The 21,972-nt window shown below is 35.6% G+C and overlaps 5 protein-coding genes across 6 annotated transcripts; 2 read left to right on the top strand and 3 right to left on the bottom strand.

Annotated features, from left to right (window-relative positions):
- The first annotated feature begins 7,312 nt into the window (after positions 1-7,312).
- Positions 7,313-8,878, top strand: LOC129244729 (suppressor APC domain-containing protein 2). Its single transcript, XM_054882524.1, has 2 exons — positions 7,313-8,383; positions 8,450-8,878. The coding sequence occupies exons 1-2, from the start codon at positions 7,313-7,315 to the stop codon at positions 8,876-8,878; spliced, it is 1,500 nt and encodes a 499-aa protein (XP_054738499.1).
- A 145-nt stretch (positions 8,879-9,023) lies between these two features.
- LOC129244728 (coiled-coil-helix-coiled-coil-helix domain-containing protein 1) lies at positions 9,024-9,625 on the bottom strand. 2 transcript variants are annotated; one of them, XM_054882523.1, is made up of 2 exons: positions 9,551-9,625; positions 9,024-9,467 (listed from the first exon to the last, which is right to left on the bottom strand). In XM_054882523.1, the coding sequence occupies exon 2, from the start codon at positions 9,456-9,458 to the stop codon at positions 9,087-9,089; it is 372 nt and encodes a 123-aa protein (XP_054738498.1). In that variant the 5' UTR covers positions 9,459-9,467; positions 9,551-9,625; the 3' UTR covers positions 9,024-9,086. The 2 variants fall into 2 exon arrangements, with proteins under 2 accessions (XP_054738498.1, XP_054738497.1); XM_054882522.1 differs by having other exon boundaries at positions 9,606-9,625.
- Positions 9,626-13,537: 3,912 nt separating this feature from the next.
- LOC129243885 (neuralized-like protein 2) lies at positions 13,538-15,656 on the top strand. Its single transcript, XM_054881300.1, has 3 exons — positions 13,538-14,325; positions 14,384-14,692; positions 14,785-15,656. Exons 1-3 carry the CDS (start codon positions 13,704-13,706, stop codon positions 14,898-14,900), a joined length of 1,047 nt encoding a protein of 348 aa, XP_054737275.1. The 5' UTR covers positions 13,538-13,703; the 3' UTR covers positions 14,901-15,656.
- A 343-nt stretch (positions 15,657-15,999) lies between these two features.
- On the bottom strand, positions 16,000-18,116 carry LOC129243886 (glutathione S-transferase 1). Its single transcript, XM_054881301.1, has 3 exons — positions 18,009-18,116; positions 16,716-16,820; positions 16,000-16,656 (listed from the first exon to the last, which is right to left on the bottom strand). Exons 2-3 carry the CDS (start codon positions 16,808-16,810, stop codon positions 16,074-16,076), a joined length of 678 nt encoding a protein of 225 aa, XP_054737276.1. The 5' UTR covers positions 16,811-16,820; positions 18,009-18,116; the 3' UTR covers positions 16,000-16,073.
- Positions 18,117-19,160: 1,044 nt separating this feature from the next.
- Positions 19,161-20,090, bottom strand: LOC129243887 (mediator of RNA polymerase II transcription subunit 29). Its single transcript, XM_054881303.1, has one exon. The coding sequence runs from the start codon at positions 19,950-19,952 to the stop codon at positions 19,299-19,301; it is 654 nt and encodes a 217-aa protein (XP_054737278.1). The 5' UTR covers positions 19,953-20,090; the 3' UTR covers positions 19,161-19,298.
- Between the last annotated feature and the right edge of the window lie 1,882 nt (positions 20,091-21,972).

Here is a 21,972-nt window from a genome sequence, read left to right as displayed (position 1 = left end):
GACTTTTGTACAAAAATGCGCTATATTTTCATAGAAAAATTATTAGAAATAAATAAGAAAGAAACAAATTTTCAAAATTGGTCAATAAGTCCTTGAGCTACAGTGGTTTGGTGATTGATATAAATAATTTGAAACCATTTTCTGATCGATCTATAGCTCCTGGGCGAAGCTACGACTACTAACATACTGGTCAAATTCATGCTAGTGATTTTGTCGACATTTTTTTTAACATCAAAAATGCCTGAATGGAATCGATTGCATTTTCGCCTTTATCAAAGGAAAACTGTAAAATGTACCGAATTTCCTTTTTCTTGACATCCATTGTTAACACCCTGTAATTCACAACTGAATGGAGCAAACAAAAACTTAGTGTAAAATGTCACCTTGACAATGAGCATAAACTCTAAATTGTTTGATCGATACTTTACGATATATCGACCACTGCAGCCATCTACCGAGAAAACAATGGATTTCTTTTCCCCAAATATTAATATTATATATCAGTTTCATCGTCGAAATAAAGCAAAAAAGCCTTGAGAACTTTTTACTTCAGCGTATATTCTGTATTCCTCATATGTAATTTACTGGTTAAATAACCTATGAAATAAATGTATCCTCAACTACTTACTTATTAATCATAGACGTACACATATATTATACAAAAATACAATAATGAATTATGTATAAAAAACGGTTAAATTTTTTATTGAAGGCTTTATGAAATTGCATATAATTGTGTTTAAAAAAACTAGATGTTACCTGTGTATCCGCCCCCTGAGTATTACTAGTTAGCATAACACAACTTGAGTCAACAGTTTTTTCGTTTTATATCCCTGAACAACATGCATTTTCTCTGGTCCAGGCTATACTCAATGATACGCCCCTGGAATGAAACATTTCAAGTTTTGTTTTAATATAAACATTTATGTATAATATAGATACTAAAATACATCACTGTGCAGCAGTCAAAAAAATAAATAAATAATAAGAGCTGCAGAATATTCGTCAAACATCACACATTTTTTGAAGTGTGTTGGAGTTTTTCCAATTTCGTGTCAAGTTGATCTCAATTATTTGAAAGAACTCTTACCAAACTACATTTACCACTAACATTGTTCTTAAGACTTTACAAGAAAATTAATGGCACATATTTTTGTGGAATATTTTAACCCAATATTTCTTACGCATGTGAAAAATATTAAATTTGTAGGACCAATGGAGCGCTTAGGATAGGTTGATTACGTTGAGGCTGTTGTCTAGTGTGGATCACACTCAGGCTCAGAGCCCATTGAATTTTCATTTTTCTCAAAAAATATTTATTTATTCATCAATTTCTAGTTTCAAAGTCCCCCTCAGATACAATACACTTGTGCCAGCATTCTTTGCAGCCCTCTAAGCAGTTCTGATATGCACTTTTTGGTATGATATGCACTATTTTGAGGCATGATAATGGTATTGTTTTTGGCCAAATAATCTCTCACAAGCAAAGATGAGTGAGCAGGTGCATTATCATGATGCAAAGCCATACATTTTTTTTCCACAATTCCGGCGTTTTTTCGTATTGCTTCATGCAAACGGCGCATAACTTCACTTAATCGAAGAAACACTGAGCAAAACCGTAACATTTGATCGAACTTGGCGTGCTTTTTTTGGTCTTGGCTCTCCTGGACTTTTCCATTTTTCCATTGGGACGGTTGGGCTTTGGGTTCGATGTCATAATCATTTACTCATGCTTCCTCACCATGTATGACCCTTCTAAGCAAATCTGGTTCATCGTTGACGTCATTCAACAATTCCTGAGCGATGCTCATGTGACATTGTTTTTGGTCAAAATTCAGCAATTTGGAACGAACTTCGCTGTCACATAACATGAGCCAACCAAAATTCCGACATCCTCAGCAACTTCTCTAATTTGTATTCGACGGTTCTCCATAACAATTTTCTTCACTTTCTCAAGATTTTCATCGGTTGTTGATGTGCTGGGGCGTACGGAGCGAGCGTCGTCATTCACATCTTCTCGACCTTCTCTGAAAAGCTTGCACCACTTGTAAGCATTTTTTTGACTCAGAGTACTCTCACCGTATGCCACTGTCAACATTTCAAGTGTTTTGGAGCACTCAATTACATTTTTTACACCAATGGATTTTTTTTCGATAGCAGAAAATCGCCAAACACGCAAAACACTTGTCTTATTTATGCCTCTCACAAACAAAGTAAATATGCTATGTATTTTGCTACGAACATACAAAAATAATAATAATCAAAAGCTGAATGTACGAAGCCCGCGAAATTTGTAAATTCACCTTATTTTTTGAACACACCTCGTATGAGAAGAAATCGTAGAGGTACATATTAATAGCGGTTAGGGCAAGTACAAGCCTATAATGTGCAAACGAATTAAAAAAAAATACCTAGTAGAAATTGTCAATAAAAAGTAAATTTAATTTTTATAATTAAAATAATTACGCACATTATGCATATTGAAAAATTAACCAGCTTAATTAATTAGCTGTTGTTTTTGTAGCAATTCATCGCTGTCATATTGAATGCTAAAATCCGCCTCTACGATGAAAGTTTTCTTGCCCTGTTGTCTAATACATTATTCAGTAGCAAATAATTTCTAGACAGTAGTTTCTTTTATGCCATCTTTGACATAAAATACAACGCGTTAAAATTATTAAAACTTTTTAGGAAAATGGTCGATCTTTAAGACTTTTTGTTGAAATAATCATCCTAATGAGTCGAAAATTCAAAGGTTGGTGAACAAATTTCAAGAAACTGGTTCTGTCGAAGATAGAAAAAGAGTGGCAGACCAGACTGAAATTTTTTGAAAAGTAAACTCTATGTAAATAAGCCAAAAATTATTCCAGACCTGAAGTAAAACTTCGGATCGAGATTTTTGAACTCAATGCGATATTGTGTGAGCGAGTCCTTAAAAATTTTAATTCTCTTATGACAGCCTGTACACGTGCTCATGGTGGGTATTTAAATGATATCTTTTTTCACATATAATTGTTAAGAACTGCATTTTGAATAAAAAAAGTTAAAGCTGACGGAATTTTAATTTGTACATGTTTTATTTTAAAACAACTTCTAAGTGCGCCTTTTGAAAGACCCTTGATAATGGAATGTTCTTCATCTGACAGCGATGATGAAATGGAAAATTATTGTGGACAAACTAAAATCGTGTGATGCCAATTCATGTGATCGGTATGTTGAATTTTATTTGCTTTTTTTTATTTGCTTTAATTTTTTTTTTTTTTGCTTTTAATTTAATACGAGGTAGCTCAACGGATTTTTTTTTAATTTTTGTGATTTTTCCCGCCCACAATTTAATCAGCTGTTCGTAAAACGTGCAAATTCCTACTGGTTTTGCGTTCATATCCTTTCTTTTCTCTTCGAGAGCGAACACTCAAAAATTAAATTACTGGCAAGTTACTGCATAATTCAGAATTGGTTGTATATAAATAAAAAAAATATAATTTTTCTTGAGTGAAAAAATTTCATAATTTAAAATTGAATTAAAAATTCTTCATTTTAACACGCAATGGATCCGATTTTTTAATAAAATCGTTTAAATACCAATAGAATATTATTTCTGATAATTCAAAATATAATACCTATGTTGGTAATTTAATGCTTCGCCTGGAATGCACCTTCTATGAGTGCAAATAAAACGCAACTGATGTCTATAAAATAAAGATTTAATGATTTCAGCAAATACATTTACTCATATTTGCATATAAACATGCATTGTTTTTATTGTATGTATACTCGTATAAGTGTATGTGTAAAATTGTACATGAATTGATGCTTGTTACGAATAAAGCAACAAGTAATCGCATTTTACTCAACTTATTGTGCCGTGAAACCGTGAAGTAGATTAATTTAATAATTTTCAAATAACTGGAAGCTACAGAGAGATGATTATCATTCAGTTGCATGTAAGTATCGCATTTTTGCGCAACACGGTTCCCAGGTTGCTTCTGCCAAGTTGAGCGCGAAATATGCAAGAGACAAAAACCACGAACATAAACATGCGCAGCAGAATGCACGATACACGAATTATGATGGAAATAAATGAAGAGCAGAAACACGCAAAACAACAAAAAAAAAGCATAGCAAATGCTAAAAAAAGGAAACAAACTGCGACCATAACAGCGATTGCAACTAGGAAGAGAGCAAAAACCAGAATCGAATGCGGTTACAGGTAGTTGCAGCAGCCACAACGACCAACAACAGCAGCGCAAACTAAACATAGTCATACGCAATTGAATGCAGCAGCCAACAAAGCACCCCTCACTCACACACATCGAGATGTAAACTACTCGTATGCTGTGAGCCAGCATATGCAGCCAGCTTAGAGCGGCGCTGTTACATTGGGCGCGCGCGCATTCGTTGCGTGCCAATAGTGTTGCGGTGACGCACCGTCGTCAGTCCGTTGTCTACCTTTCCTGTCTGCGTTCTTTTTTTTTTTTTGCATGCTTTTGTCGTGATTTGTTTTATTGACTTCTTCTGCATGGCGAGCTAGAGAATTGTTTAAAAATAGATTAGGAAGCTAAAGAACCTTTTAAGCGGTCGCTGTGGGCACCAATGGCACGAACCGAAACCATAACCAGTCTTTACGGGCAAAGCAGTTTAGCAACAAGTACAATACATAGCAAAGCACCAAACACTGCTCGCCATCAGTCGATGCTCTGAGTCGGTTGTTTATGGCAACAGCAGCAGCAGCATTAGCGGCTGCGCAAACATCAACATTAACAAGTTTGGGCGGTTCATGTGTATAGTGAGTTTTAGCTGTTCGCCGCATACGGATTGCATTCCGCAAATATTGTCGAGCTCAGGAATTTACGTGTAAATGCAAAACTAACCACAAAGAATACTTTTTAAATGTAATCAATTAGAGATTTAAATGAAATTCCTGTAAAAGCATGCACGTGGATTCGGGTAATATTATTTATGTTGTAATGAGCGCGCAACTTGTTACATAGCTTTTAATTGGTGACCGAAAAAAGCGGTTTGACAAGGCAAGTTCGTTTCTTTGGTCTTTCGTTTTATTTTCATTTCAAAACACAAATCTCGTTTTGACTTTTCTCAGATATTGTTTAAGTGGCCGCGAATACTATAGCCAGATGCATCTAATTTGACACTCGCTCTTAAATTACACTTTGAACAATTTGCATCTTTTTGGAATATGTGATTGTTTAATAAAAACCATTATCTATAAAAGTTGCGTCTAAAATGTGAAATAAGATACTGCTTCCAGTGAGCCCCCGCAAATGGTCCAGTTAAAAAAAAAATTAAATGAAAACAATTAAAAATTAATATTTCTCTGGTACACTCCAAGAGTCGCCGGTCGGGTGTACTTTGCCAGAATGACCCGGATTTAAATCCGGTCAAGTACTGTTATTTCAGCAGCATTCTCAAAAAGTTATGGAAATGTTTATGCTGTTACAACAACAACCACTCATAAGTTATCACTGCAAAAGTTCTCAAGATTTCCTATATCGATGCCTAGCGACTCAAACACGACCTCAAAATAACGCATCTTTACTAACCTAGCAGAGATAACGATATTACTAGGTTAGAATCTCTTCGATTTCATCTGATGTAATAATTGAGAGAACCTTAATTAGTTAAAGAAACGCAGTTAAGAGGTTTGAACGTCCTCTGCGACACCCTTCCATTCCTACATGACTTAACAGTGTGAGATCTACTTGAGTAACCCAAATTATCTTCTTTAAAATGACGTTAGAGAATCGCTCCATTTCAAACATTGTTTAGAAGAGGTCGCATCGCTCAACTTCAATTTTCATAGTCGTATAAGTTTTACCGCATATCCAATTCAGGTAAAGAAGCCTAGGACCATTTATTTTTGGGTCATCAAAAGCGGCTTTGAAACTGACCGGTGTCGACCCTCTTCGCTCGGAATTTTACAGAATTTGATTTATTGGATATCTGGTCTACTGTGGATTTAACACATTATGTGAATGGCAGCGGAAATACTGGACACATTTAGGTGGTTATCTCAACAACTCATTAAAATTTCTTCGATCAAAACTTAAAAAATTGGACAGTCGAACTGATATTTCAGTTGTGGTGCCTTTCATAACCAAATCGATACTGGATGACCAAAGCGGAACTCTTTTGAATAGCGTATACTATCATTGAGAGAATACATTGATGAACTCAAGCGAGAAATGGATTTCACCCCCGATGGGCAATAAACAAGAAAATCTACCAATTTTCAATAATCGTCTGCAGAATTACCAAAGTTTTAAAGCCTGAATATCTTCCTACGAGAAAATTGTATATATTAGTTTGATGCTGTGAGGTGCGTTGTTGTTGTTGTCGTCGTTGTAACAACATAAAAATGTCCATAAATATGGCCGTATATAAAACCGGGTGATTCCAGAGGCTCCTTGCCGTTCTTTAACGGTCCGAAGCGAGTTTACATCCGACGAAGGGCTATTACTTCTGCAGCATTCCCCAAAAATGTTTAGATTACAGTGATTACTCCAGATATTGCAGGGATGAAAACACGAGACCTCCTATGCAAATGTACAGCTTTAATGAAGAATCAGAGAAACGTACTGGAGCATTTAAATACAATCCACTGCCGGTTTTATCGAACCACGCCCTTATCAGTCATCTGCAGATTGTGACATTAAATGGGACTTTTACTATGGTACATGGATATTCAGGTTTTTGCAGCCATCTTGGCAGCCTAACAATAACTCCAAAATCGAAATGTAATGAATATGAAACACGTTTCGAATCGGTTGAAATAAATGAACAGTATTTTATTCTCTAATATAATTCCGGGTCGTTCCGGTACGTAGAACCGTCTACCATGGGAATGTGATGGAGAGACGTTATTTCAAATAGATTTATTCGAGCGTAGTAGCACTAACTACTAATTCATATTTCGGTAAAATTTTAGCTTCACATTTCCTGATTAGTGATCGGTTTTGTCTGGTTTTATTTCTTTATAGTATTAACATTACCGCGCTCTGAGAATTAGAATTCTAAGCAAACCAAAAACTGTCAGTCGTGCAATTTTTATGCCGAGAAGCTCCAAAATACTATAATACTACTAAATTTTATGACTAGTTAGTCCATAGTAGTAAATAGTCGCTTAGCTCGTTTTACTGAGTTTCGAATTATTTCTTCTCTCACAGGCAGCATAAGTCCAGATCTCATTTAATTTTAATTCAAATTTTCAAAATGTATAATATTAACTACCACATGATTCCTTAATTGCAGATTTGGTTTTGTACCTATTAAGTTACGACAAAATGGACCAAATATAATGAACGTACCAAGTAATAAAACACTCAATTCAAATATAACAAACATCAACGTTTGCGGCTCTTCCTTTGGTAGTCCAATGGACGCATTGCCCAAACAGTTTGTCGCTTCAATGAAAACACTTTTCGACATATTGGACGACCAGCACACCGGCTTCGTACGGTTTTTGGACATTGAAAAAGGATGGCAAGATGATGGCTGCAAAGGATTGCCACATGGCGTCATTGACTCACTTCGAAAAGTGACGCCCTCAAGTGGTCTCCTTTCGTTTGACCGTTTCTGTGCCGGCTTGAAATTGTGTCTGTTACGTAATCAAAACGCTTCTGTCGGCAGTGCAACTGCAGGTGCAAACAGTGTCGCTGTTCATACCGGCGTCTCGCCAGTAAAACCTCCTCGACCACCCTCTGCACCACTTTTAGACATCGACAGCACTGTACATGGTAACCCAACTTGGGGAGTTAGCAACACCACAACTGCCACTGTACGTCCACATAAAATTGTATCTGCTCACCGTGCCCTCAGTTTGCCGCAGTTAAGCCCAGACTCGGAGCTGGAAGTAGAAATGAATGGTGCTGATGTTGGCATATACAATTCACCAGCGCCACCACCGAAACCTCCGCGCGCCTCAGCTGCTAATCAACTCGGCGCCGCGACTACTCCAACTACGCCTTTGGACAAGGCAGAGATTCGGCATGCATTGCAGAATTGGCAAATGGGCATATTACTAAACGAAATGGGCGCAAAAGAGAAACGAAACTCGGCATATTTGTATAATCACTTTCCATATCGTGGTTGTGCAGATGGTGGATCATCATCAGCCACTGATAGCGTCACAGGAACAGTGGGCACACTGCACCCGAAAAAAGGCAGCTCAAAACGACGAGAGCCGCGACGGCACACACTGCAGAATGGTATTGACTACAATATGCTCAAACGTCTCAAACAATTCGAAGAGGAGCGTGAAGTACTGTTGACGGGCTTAGATGCAGTAGAGAAAGCACGTGAGTGGTACTTACAGCAAATGGCTAACGTTCAGGAGAAGATTAAATATTTGGGACGGATGGGTCACGTAGTGAGTAATAGCATGTATATACGAGCATCTGTCTTAATAATGAGTCTAAATTATATCTGATCGTAGGAACAATGGTCGGAGGTACGACAGGAACGGCTAGAATTCCAACGCGCCCGCGTATATGAAGTAAATCGAAATTTAGCTGCTCTTGCCGATTGCTGGGAGCGTGGAGGATTCCCTTTACATTTTAATCTTGCAATAAGAACGCCCGGTAAAGCACTAAGTCAGCGCAATGTTAGCGGCAACAATAGTGGTGGGTTGCTTCAACCAGTAGACCGCCTGCGTCAACAAAATCATAATCTTACGAATGAGGTAAACTTAAAAAGCGACCGGATAGCATTGCTGGAGCGTGAAAAGCAATCACTAATGAGGGAATTGTATGAGTTGAGACAAAGAGTTGGTATAGTTGGACGAAGTCCTGGATTTGTAAACGTTCTAGGTCAATCATCACCTTCATCTTCCGGGGGACTTGGAGAAGCGGACGTCGTTTTCTAATGAAGCGAACGTTGTTTTCTAATGTTAAAAAATTTGAAGTAAGCTCTTTGAAGACTTTAGTAAGCGCTTAGAATAAATAAGAAAACTTTTATAAATATAAAACTGTATAAGTATGTTCACATGTTCAGTATACAATTAAGCGAAATGTTTTTTAATTACTTGTTGAATTAATTTATTGTTCATTATTGATATGGACATGTGGCAAAGACTACTGTGGATTTGGAAAGCGTCGCATGTACTTGTTGAGCTGTTTATAGTTGAGGTTTTTGCCTGGTGTTATTATACCCTGGTTCACAGTTTTCTTTGCTTCGAATTTTGAGTCCACAAAAAATTTATAACATTTTTGGAATTGCTGTATTTCCTTATTGCAATACTTTTCTACAAATTCATTATCTTTGAGACACGCAAAGAGTACTCCCATTTCCTGCAAGCAAGCCACATCGGACGTAGAATCTGCTTTACCGCTTACTCTATTTTTTAAACGAAGAGGTAATATTTCTTGGAACGGCACTGCATGTTCTTGCTGCGGTGCACGAGCATCACGATTTTTATAGGCAAATATGGCAGAGGGCACACGCATTTTAATTATCTGAAAATCCAAATAAAATTTTAATACTTGTAAGATTTGAAAAACAACGATTGATGAATGAAATTTTATCTACACTCCTATACTTTATCGAATAGCTGAGGAAGAACCGCTCGAAATGGAATCCAACCAAGATTTTACCTATTTACTGTATCCACCATAGATAACGTATCCACCAAGTATTTATTATGCCAGTATAAAAAGACACAGTAATTCAACTTTTTGGTTACATGAACACAGCGTTGCTGCCAAACCTCAAAAAACCGCTGAACAGCTGATGCCCACAAAATACAGTGGAGTAAATAAATTGAGAAGTGAATGAATGGGAATCTCCGGACCGAGTTCGGTAAGTGCCCATTTACACGAGGATACATCTGGAACGGAGACACTGGAAATTCTCTTTTCATGTCTCATTCGCGGCCACACGGGCAAAATTGTTTTCGGCAACATTTTGACATTTAATGCTTTAGCATCGTCTGGTTCGGATGTATTCTCGCACGCGCTTACATGTAAAGCGGAAAACGTTCGTCAACAATTTCTTAAATATATGAATGAAAAATGCAAACTGGTTAAATAATAAATAATTTGTTGTTTTTTTATTTAAATATATTTATAAATTGTTGTACTTGCACAAAAAAAATTAAATTAAAAATACTTCATACATAAATAATTAACTTAAAATTAACTTGAGTATCTAGAAATGCGGGGAAAATTAGAATTCAACATAAACATGCCCCATAATATATTTTAAATTATACCTACTTTACTAGCAAAAATAATCGTGCATTTCCCAAGCAGTGTTCGGATGTTTGTCATCTTTGTTATCTTCCGTTTGCTTGAAAACCAACACATAACTCAGAACCTTCTCCCACAAAAGAAGAAAACAAATGAAGCAACTGTCAAAAATTGCTTTAAGATTGGAAATACGAATAAGAAGAGCAAAGCGTGTCGCCAGTACAGGAGACAAATTCCCTTCTCTCTTCCGCGGCCGTCCTTCACCATCGAACAAAATGTTTCCCTTCCAGTTGTCTCCTCGTGTAAATGGGCACTAACTTCGAAAATGTTCTAGGTCTGTAAGCACTAATTTTCTCTCGTTCTTGGTGATGCGACAAATGAGTTCATTTAGTATTCTAAGAATAAACGAAAGTTTTGTTTGCGAATAAACATCAAAAACTCTCGAGTCTTGGGGCTCGCGAACGAAAACTCTAGCAAAGCATGCGAAATTAAGGTACACGTTTCCACGACAGTCGGTTCTACGTTACCGAAACGACCCGGATTTATATCCGGCCAAGGACTGTCACTCCAGCAGCATTCACCGTATGTAAGTATGGGGAATGTTTATGCTACTACAACAACAACAACAACAACAACAACAAATTAAGGTACCAAACCAAGGTGGATTTATTAAGGTGACAGCATTCACCCAGCTGAATTTTTAACCGTAGGTATGGCTTACGTCAAAATGATATGCTTTGTTTGTATGTATTGGTATGTTTACATTCGTATGTTTACATTTGCTTGCTGATTTTGACGTGATGGTTGGACCAAACGCAACAACAAATACATGTAGGGTTTTACTTATATGTGTTTGCTGTCACCTGTAATAAATTCGCCTTGGTACCAAACTGGCATTTCATTTTGAAGCGAAGTTGATGGATTCTGCTCGAAAATTTTGGGGCAGGAGCACTTTGCCAGTAGGAAAATCGACTGTTTACAATTTATATAAATTAGAAAATTTAGTAACGCTGGAAAAGGTCATCTCTTGGCTAGAATTTAGTATAGTGCCGATCGCTTTGGAAAAAACGGTAAAAAGGGGGTGATAGAGGGGTGTATCCCCATCTTAAAACTGAAAACAGAACCTGCCGGAGGCTTATAGTTTTTAAGTAATTTAATGTTAAAGTTCTATAATTTAGCGAAAAGTTGGTGTTGCCATACACCTGAAATGAAAACGAAGTTCGCACGCAGGGATGTTCAGTGGAAGGTTCATTGTAAAACTGCAGTATTTTTTGCTGTAATTTAAACTTGAGAAATGAATTTGAAAATAAAAACATACAACTCATTTAAACTTAAAAACAATGATATTAAGCGTATCACAAAAAATAATAAGGTAATTAAAATTAAATTAAATTAATTAACACAGTATTTTTGCGTGGAACTCTTTATCGCGTAGGCGGCCTTCGGCCGCGCTTCATAAAAATAACCCTCATCAGTCCAACTCCGGCTACGCAATCCACAGTATTTTTGCGTAGAACTCCTTTTCGCATGGGCGGCCTTCGGCCGCGCTTCAAAAAAATAACCCTCATCAGTCCAACTCCGGCTACGCAATCCACAGTATTTTTGCGTAGAACTCCTTTTCGCGTGGGCGGCCTTCGGCCGCGCTTCAAAAAAATAACCCTCATCAGTCCAACTCCGGCTACGCAATCCACAGTATTTTTGCGTAGAACTCCTTTTCGCGTGGGCGGCCTTCGGCCGCACTTCAAAAAAATTACCCTCATCAGTCCAACTCCGGCTACGCAATCCACAGTATTTTTGCGTTAAACTCCTTTTCGCGTGGGCGGCCTTCGGCCGCACTTCAAAAAAATAACCCTCATCAGTCCAACTCCGGCTACGCAATCCACAGTATTTTTGCGTAGAACTCCTTTTCGCGTGGGCGGCCTTCGGCCGCACTTCCAAAAAATTACCCTCATCAGTCCAACTCCGGCTACGCAATCCACAGTATTTTTGCGTTAAACTCCTTTTCGCGTGGGCGGCCTTCGGCCGCACTTCAAAAAAATAACCCTCATCAGTCCAACTCCGGCTACGCAATGCACAGTATTTTTGCGTAAAACTCCTTTCCGTATTAAAACCATTGAACCCAAAATTAAAACGTCATATGCGTGTATGTAGTAAGCAGGCACAATAACCCCCATTCCCATCATTAACACTAAACTCAAGTACTTAATTTTTGTTTTCATTTGTAGGCATCCGGCAACACCATACTGTTGTAATTCCAACTTCTTCTTGTTCGCGCTTAAAATTGGAATGTGATTGCATAGGGAAATGAATTTGCATTTAATTTTAATAGATATAATTAGAATATTAGCATAAAAATCGGTACAAACACGCGTGTGAGTGTATATTTGGTGATTTATAGTGAAATGTTAAAAAATATAGAGTGTAATGTGGCAAATTATACTGATGTTCCCAAGGGCATTTTGAATGTAAATAATTAAAAAATTATTATTTCCCGATTAATTTAAAGTTATAAAGAGTGTTACTTAACACCTCACTAACATCTCCACCAAGTTTCATTAAAAAAAACATTATAGTTTGCCAGAAATTCCAAGATCGGCACTGTTCTAAACTCCAGCCCATCTCTTCTTCTTATTTCACTTTTAATTTTCAATGTAAACAAACTACGAGGTGATTGTGAAACTAAAAGTATGCACTGGTTCCCTGTTCGTTTACTATTTTCAGTATTTTTGTAGTTTTCGGAGATCAGCGCCTCTTCGAAAGAATTTCGCTGCTGGATAATAAGTTTAATCGGCTAGACTTTTGAGTTGCTTATTTCCACTAGATTTTATTGTAATTAACAATTAAGAGTTAACAAATTGAAATATTATAAATTTTCCGTAATAGTTATGCCAAATGGCATAGCACTAAAATTTGTGCAAAAAACCTTATTTAACATTATATATATCTCTGAAATATTTTTTTTTTTTTATTTACTACATGCAACTTCATTCTTATGTACTCGTATACATTTAGAAGTCAGTGCCACCAATTAGTAAACGCTGTGCTGCCAAAAAACTAATAAGGAAAACAAAACGAACAGAACGTACCATAAATGGTACCAGATCTCTATTAGGATCACACGTTGGAACCGTATTCAGATCATGAGTCACTGAAAACACTGCTTATATGAGTTTTAACAGTTTGAGTAAAATGCTTCGGATCTAAGGTGCACATTTTTTCTTTTTAATTGTAGAAAATACTTACATGCTTTTGTTTCAATTAGGGGTGTTTCACTGTTCTTTCCAGTGCTTACAACACAAATTCTCCTTAAAAATTAGAAGCACTTCATTTATTTAATAATCGGACTTTTTGACAGTATCTCGGCACTGTTTTTCGTGCATATTTGTTTTCATTGAGTAGATTTGTGGAAAATGTAAAAAAGTGTAGTAAAGGCTTCTAAGTATATTATACGTTGATACGGTACATCTAACTGAAGTCAAGAAAATATAAACAAGTCGACTAAACATGAGCAGCGAAATTACAGTACCAGGTCAAAATCAGCCTGCACCAGCTGCTACACAGCTTGAAATCGGTCCTGTCCCTTCTGTGTCGGTATCTTTAACCTCTCTAGCAACCAACAATGCAGTAACCAATGAAACATTGCACCCTTGTAATACCAACAACAAGCGACAGTTGGCTCGATTCCATCCCTATCATGGCGCCAACATAATTCTGTGTGAAGACAACACAGTCGCTTACCGCAAGGCAAGCTTTGCTGATGCAGTTACTTTTTCCGAAAAACCACTCCAACCTGGTGAAATTTTCCTAGTGGAAATTGAAAAAAATGAACGTGGATGGTCGGGGCACATCAGGCTTGGGTTGACACAATTGCTGCCGGATGTTATCGGCTCCATGTCGGAGGGTTTGCCACAGTTTGCATTGCCCGACTTGGCTAACTTGGGAACCAGCTGGATTTATCCAATCTCGAAATTTGAGTCACATTCGTTAACACCACGTAACGGTACTGTCGGTGGTGTTATTGAAACAAATCCATTGTTTCAAAACGTACCAAAACCAGAAATACTACGTCAGGATATATCTGGTTCAGTCAATGACGATGAGCCAAGTAGCAGTACTGCAGCTCGTAGTAAGTTTTAAATTTATCAAAGAAAACTGTAAATCGTCAATTTCAATATTATTAATAGGCAATATACTTGGCGATTCCCTTTATGTACGCACTCCACGAGGCATGATTCCAAAGCGATTATTACGTCCTACTGTTGATAATGGTGATTGTAATTCCGGTATTTTGCTAACAGATAAGGGTTCCCGCATAGGCGTCGTATATGTACCCACTGAAGCCGACAAAGATAAGGGAGAAATGCATTTCATTATTAATGGCGTTGACCAGGGGCCGTGCACAAAAGAAATACCGATGGACAAATCTCCACTTCATGTAGTTATTGATGTTTATGGCACAACAAAACAAATTCGAATCATACAACTCTATGGAAGTGAGTATCTAACATTTACAACAAATTCATTATGTGTATGTATTTAGTTCCGAATTTTTTTTTAATTAATCTTTTTTCCATTGTACATTCAGTCGTTTCTTTACAAAATGCTTGTCGAGATGCTATTCTCTTGAACATTAAACCACAAAATATCGGGATGCTGCCGCTGCCGGAGCGTCTAAAAAACTTTCTTCGCCGTAATGATTAGATAAAAAGTAACTTTCAGCGCATGCGAAAATTTGCATCTATTCATATAGAGTGCACCTCATTTTAGGTATATAGTAAAAACCGGGGGTGAGAGGAAGTAGGAGGTGACAGCGTGATGTGTTGTTAAAAAGTTTTTTGTTACACCGATCTTCATACATACATACATATGTGATGTAAGAAGAAATATCACAGGCACCGAAGACTAAAAAGGAATGCATGTTAAATATATTGACGGTTTGTTTGTTGTTACCGATGATGGGGCCTAAGTCGATCATATTCGCTCGTAAATTAAACGGGCTTAGATGTAGTGAAAAAGATTAACCTATATGCATATTTATACACAAATAGTAATTACATATATATGTAGTAGTTTATGCAATGCTAATTGTTTATAGCAAAAATTTGTATTTGAACGTAAGTTTTATTTACATATAAATACAGTACTATTAATTGGATGTGTACTAAATATCACATTCTATCGCAAACGAATTGGGCTTTTTTGTGTACATGTACTATATTTGTGCTCCTACATTTAATCTTATACTTTTAAGCGATATTTCGCTAACAATAAATAATTTATCTCCAGGTATCATTTATGTATAGCACGTAAAACAAACAGATAAGAAATCTATCTTATTGCACAATGCACTAAGTAAATAAAAGACTTTCAACGTTTTCCTCTTTACTTTTTGTATACAATCATATAATATTCACTTGTATTACTAATGGTTTATTTTTTATTTTTCTTTCTTTTTAAATAAAATAAATATAAAAAATTCTAATAAAGAGCTTTGACGAAATTGATTAAAGAATATTTTCTATATAATTCAAAGGACTAGGAATATGAAATTTATGAAAAAAAAAACAAAAAACTGATCAAGGTAGTGCGTCGATAGTCCTGTAACATTCAATCTATTTAAATGACTATATATAATCTAAATAATAACGAAACAAATAAATCCAATGGCATTCCCCAAACTGTACTTACCAGTTTTAAATAATGATTCATGCTGTTGTAAAAACAACGTTCAACTCTCATTTATTCCAAATCAATAGCTCGAAAATTAACTTCGAGTTATATAGTATTAAATCGAATCATCTAAACTTTTGTGTTTATTAATCTTTATGCATGCAAATATATTTATCATTATTAGTCAATATTCATAAAGGGACCTTATTTATTTTGTTTTGATCGATTTTCGTCTAAAATATCTTTAAAGATCTTCTTTAACTCATCAGCTCCATCTTGATTGATCTTCTGATAATCAGGAAGCTCAGACAAGCGTTTCATCCATGCTCGTAACTTGGCGAATTTAAACTCATCAATTGGCGCCACCTCATCAACAGAAGTTATTGTTGCTACACAACACAAATCAGCAATTGTCAATTCATCACCACACACGTATGGGTGCTCTTTCAACATTTCCTCCATTATTTCGTATGTTTTTTGTATATAAGCGATTTTATCCATAGAGCAATCGGTTGAACCGGAGTATAGGATCGGTTCATAAAGAAAACGTAAACGTGCAAATAGATGCCCGGAATCGAAATGTAGGCGTGCATTCACTTGCGCACGTTTCACCAAATCTTTTGGATAGAGTTTGTCGTCGTTCCCATACTTGTCAACTAAGTAACCACAAATGGCATGCGAATCGTATATGACATTTCCATCATCAATCAGTGTAGGAATGGTATGTTGTGGATTTATCTTAATAAACTCCTCTGTTAGATGCTCGCCTTTCAATAGGCTAATTGAGCTGGAAATTAAAATCGTTAGAAATATTTATTTTTTATTTGTTGAAAGCAGAAATCATACCGTAATTCCAATTCAAGGTTAAGCAATTTTGCTGTCAGTAAAACGGCACGCGATGGAGGGCTTAATGTTGCATAGTACAAAACTAGTTTCGACATATTGTAATTTCTAGGAAAAGTATAATTAAATGATGGATTTTAATTACTGTTATTATTATTTTTATAAAAATCTGTAGACAATTTTATTTTTATTCAATAGCTAATTTAACATTAGCTAAAAGACAGCTAAAGACGTAAGACTTATTATAGTGTACCTTTACAAGTCCCTTTACAATGAAGTGGACTCCACTAAAAGCTCCTAAGCACGGGAAAAACTGACTTTTACAATTGTGTTTTAATAATAAATCATTGTTTTTAATATTTTTAGTAAATCTAAACTCAAATTATGTTGTCTGGCTTAATATCCACAGTAACATAAACACAGTGAACCCAGTTTTTTCATCCTCGAAAAGGAGATGTTTCATTTTTAGGAGTTTTTGGACTTTGCTACTTGAAACTAACCGGAGTTATATAGGGGTAGGAAACAAACAGTTTTATGTAATGAATTATTATTTTACAAAACCATCGACATATTTACGAAAACCATATTTCCGAGTTGTTTTCAAAAACAAAGGTATCCAAATTACTAAGTACACATCAGAATGCTCAATTAACTGGGAAAACAGATGTACATACATACATACATCTAAGTGTGCATTTATATTTACTTATACATGCACTTACACATATACTATACATACATATACATATTACATGTAAATGTAGGTGAATTACGTTCATAATAAAAAGGCAAACATACAAGTACCAACAATCTCATACATGTGTTCAAACGACTCTATCAAAATATACCTTCACCCTCACCCACTTCATATAAGAGCGTGAGTTTATGCGATTCATGCAGTGTTTAAAAACATAATAAAATAACAGTATAGATTTAAAGATTTATTAGTTAAAAGATGTAATGGCATACTCTACAGCTATTAATTCCCCTCTGAAGGGTTTATGTATGTATATGGTACTTTTATGGATATCTCGTAATCGCAGATAACTCACACTTACGTACATATACATATGCATGTGGATATGTACACGTACGAGTATATCTATTAAATAGATGGGAAAATTAGCCCTCCTTTAAAATTGACACAACGTAATTTTCTTACATTTTTACATTTCAAACACCTGCCTACATTGCTTTTCGCCTGAGGTTACCTAAATCAAGCACCCAGTGATTACACCAATATAAATTACTAAAAATAATGGACAACTTTTGCAAATTATACACTTGAATACTTACTCTTGTGGGAATGTCTTAATGGAAAATAAACATCAACTAACTGTACCGCTTGTCCGTTGATCTTTACTAAATGAGTACACTGAAGAGACTGAACTTCCATAAACACTATCCTCCATATTTCAGTTACGGCAAGCCCCAAACCCTAAGCATACATGCATTTGTATTTAATAATCTCTCCGAGAGCGATCAACGAGTTTTTATTACACACATGTTCATACATATTAATGTATAAAGAGCGATAATAGAAAATCAACCGGCGTTATATCAAAATATAAGGTTGTATATATGATTATATTAATGAGTAAAACTGTTTGCAATACTCTCTAATTTGCTGTATGCACCCATATTTTAAATTTGCACTGCGCGAACTCGAACATACATCAAAATATTCATATGTATGTACTTAATGTACTACTTATGTACATGCAAATATAGTAAAAGATAAATAAATAAATAAAATAAAATAATCCTCGTTTAAATCAATTAGTAAATCACGTAGTGAGAAACGGTTCATTAGATAGGGCAGCCGGTTTTACGTTACCGGAATGACTCGGTTTTTTTCGATTAAAGGAAACTATCCCAGTCTAGTGAACCGTATCACTTAGCTTTCAAGTGTGCTATATAGAAAGATAGTGGCGGACGAGAAGTTTTCACTAGTTTTTTTTTATACAGTAGCAACCATACATAAGTATATATAATATAATCGCAACCGTGCCTAATGAACTTCGGGGTTTTTCCAGATCATTAGAAGTTGAAAAACTTTGAAGCATCTCTTAATTCGAGTTGCTACCTTCTACAGAAAGTGTTTTATGCTGCTGGAACAACACAGAAACAACCAAAGTAGTCATTACCATAGTAAATACAATAAATAAGTCTTATATATACCTACATATCCATTATTAGTAGCTAAAATTGAGTTGGTTTGGTTAATCAAAAGTAATTTCACAAAACTGTCCAACTTTGTCTAGAATTGTGTACTTATATGAATAGGCTTCAGATCCTAATCAAAATAATCAGGAGTTGGATTACGCCGTATTTTGAGGTAAAGCTTTCAAAACTTTGATGGATGTAAAACCGAATTTGAACATGTTGAACATGTTGTTTTTGCGTTATAAAATATATATAATACCATAAACGAGCTACATACGTATGTTTATATTTATAAGCACTATTTTATTTGCGCCTCTTAAACAAATTTTAACTTTGAAATTTATCCTTTGTCCTCACAATGATCTAACAAGCATTATCAGTATGTTTTTGACATTAAAGCTTATCGATCTAAAGCATTCATCAATCAGCTTGGGATATATTTTGTGCTGCACTAATTAAGGTATCATGGATGTCTTTCGCTGACTGCACATGTACGCGCACAATGTTAAGATATGTAGAATACGTCATAGGTCCACCGGGATTTTCTTGCATATAGGGTTCCATGCGAGCTGCTGTCACTGCACTCGGTAAATAATGTTGTGCAGATGATAACTGTTGCATACATTGGATAGCTGTTTTAAGATGTAATTCAATTTGATCACAATATGCATAAAAGTCTTCCAAATGCTTTTCAAATCGCGCTGCATGTGACGCTGTGTCGCGTTTAAGATTATCCGCTAAATTATGTTCTTGCAATGCGAATGCTCCTGTGCGTAGTGTAAGAAAAAGTGACTCGCGCAAAGGCGACAGTAGACTCTTGACTTTTAGGATGTTGTCCATTTTTTCAGCCTGCTGTTGCTGTTGTTGCTGCTGCTGCTGCTGTTGCTGCTGCTGCTGTTGCTGTTGCTGTGCAGCATTCGATACTTGGGATTGCATTTGACCTTGCATTTGTTGTTGCGGGGAAGCTTGCATCATAGAAACCGGCGAAACCCCTGGCTGCATCATTGGATTTGGACCACCAACAGCGGCAATGTTCATCTGTTGCATGCCGTGCATATTCATGTTGGGATTCATTATTCGTTAACAGTTATAAATTTTATTTAAGCCAAATTAGTAGGAAATACACTGATGAAACTAAAACAAGAAAGTCAGTCTTTATGACTATGAACCAAGAAATTTGTTCATTGAATTAGAGATCACATATCAAACAACAAACAGCTGTTGCAAGTGGTGAATATATTTCCATCTTAATACAATACAATTCGATAATTGAAAAAAATCGTGTTACCACTAAATTGGAAGTGTTTCATCAAATATTGGAGTTGTGATTACAAGACTATTAAAGGAAAAAATTTAGTATAATGTGTATCGCTTTGAAAAAAAAGGTTAAAAGGGGGGGCATAGAGTGGTGTATCACCATCTTAAAACTCAAAACAGCACCTTCCGGAGCCTTATAGTTTTTAAGTAATTTAATGCTAAAGTTCTCTAATTTAGCGAAAAGTTGGTGTTGCCATACACCTGAAATTAAAATCGAAGTTCGTATGCAAAGATGTTCAGTGGAGGGTTGATTGTAAAACTGCAATATTTTTTGCTGTAATTTAAAATTAAGAAATATTTCTGAAAATAAAAACATACAACTTATCGAAACTTAAAAACAATGATATTAAGCGTATCACAAAAAATAATAAAATAATTAAAAGCCAAAAACTACAGTTTATAAGTGTATTGTATAACTCCTTTCTGTGTTAAAACCATTGAACCCAAAATTAAAACGTCATATGCGTGTGTGTAGTAAGGAGGCACAATAACCCCCATCCCCATCATTAACACTAAACTAAAACACTTCATTTTTGTTTTCATTTGCAGGCATCCGGCAACACCATTCTGTAATCATTCCAATCTTTTTCTTTGGAAATTAATTGCATGGACAAATGCATTTTCATTTAATTTTAATGAAAATAATTCGAATATAAGTATAAAAATAAGTAAAAACACATAAATACATTACAGTTTGCCAAAAATTGCCCAATATACAATACATTATTGCGAACCCTAGCCCTCCTTTCGGGGATCATTTTAAGTATCACAACTTATAAAAGTCGATACTTTTAGCGCTTAGTCCCAATCATTGTACGGAAATACAAGTAAAAATACTCTTCTTAAAAGTACTCTTATAAAAATAATCGCTCCAGTGGCGATTGATGATAATACTGAACTGGATAATCTAAAAAATTCGAAAAATATTTCAAAACATCAATACGAATTTCGTCACGTTAAAATACAGTTAAATCTTTAAAAATAATTCCTCTGAGTTCGCTCACTAGATTATGAAATAAAAGTTACAAATTAATTGCAACAAACTTGCTTTAGCGAATCACTTTATTTACTTTTCGTTTATTCGTTTACACGTCCAATTTATGACTGAATACTCTATTTGCATGCACCTCTGCTAAAATACATGGGCTTAACAACTATCGTAATTTTTACATATGGCAGCTCGTATCCTCTGGCGAGTTCTGACCCGCCATCTAGATTAATTCATGTTGTTGTTTTAATATCTCATTCGCTTGCTTTTGTTCCCAGTAGGTTCCGTAGCTTCTGGATTTACAAACGTATTATGTTGAGTCATGAACATTTGCGAAATGTCTGGCAACAATATTGAAAATATGAGTTGCCACATCGAGAAATTACGAAAGCATTAAGGGGTTAGGGGTAGTCAGAATTTTCAAAAAATTGATTTTTTTTTTGCATTTTCTTAAAGTATAATGTTTTAAAAATATTGTATAAAAATTTGAAGTGAATCCGACAAATACTTTTCAAGTTATTCAACAATTAACAAAGGGCGCTCGGCCGCTCCGGAGCCGATAGCAAAACTTTAAATGCGTTTTTCTCAAAACTATGTTTTTCAAACTGGTGAACACTGTAACTTAAAAACCGCTACGTAGATTTCAATAAAATTTATACAGCTTTTGAAAAACATAAAAAACTTGTGCCTGATCGAAGGATTTTTTTTTTTTTCAAAATTTCGATTTTTTTTAACAATTAACTGTTGGTTTTTTGCTCTAAAATCTGGAAAAAATTTTCTGAGGCCGCC

Source organism: Anastrepha obliqua, chromosome 4, assembly GCF_027943255.1.
Source record: "Anastrepha obliqua isolate idAnaObli1 chromosome 4, idAnaObli1_1.0, whole genome shotgun sequence".
NCBI lineage: Eukaryota > Metazoa > Arthropoda > Insecta > Diptera > Tephritidae > Anastrepha > Anastrepha obliqua.
Note: the sequence above shows the minus strand (reverse complement) of the source record. Positions and strands in the feature narration are given on the sequence as shown.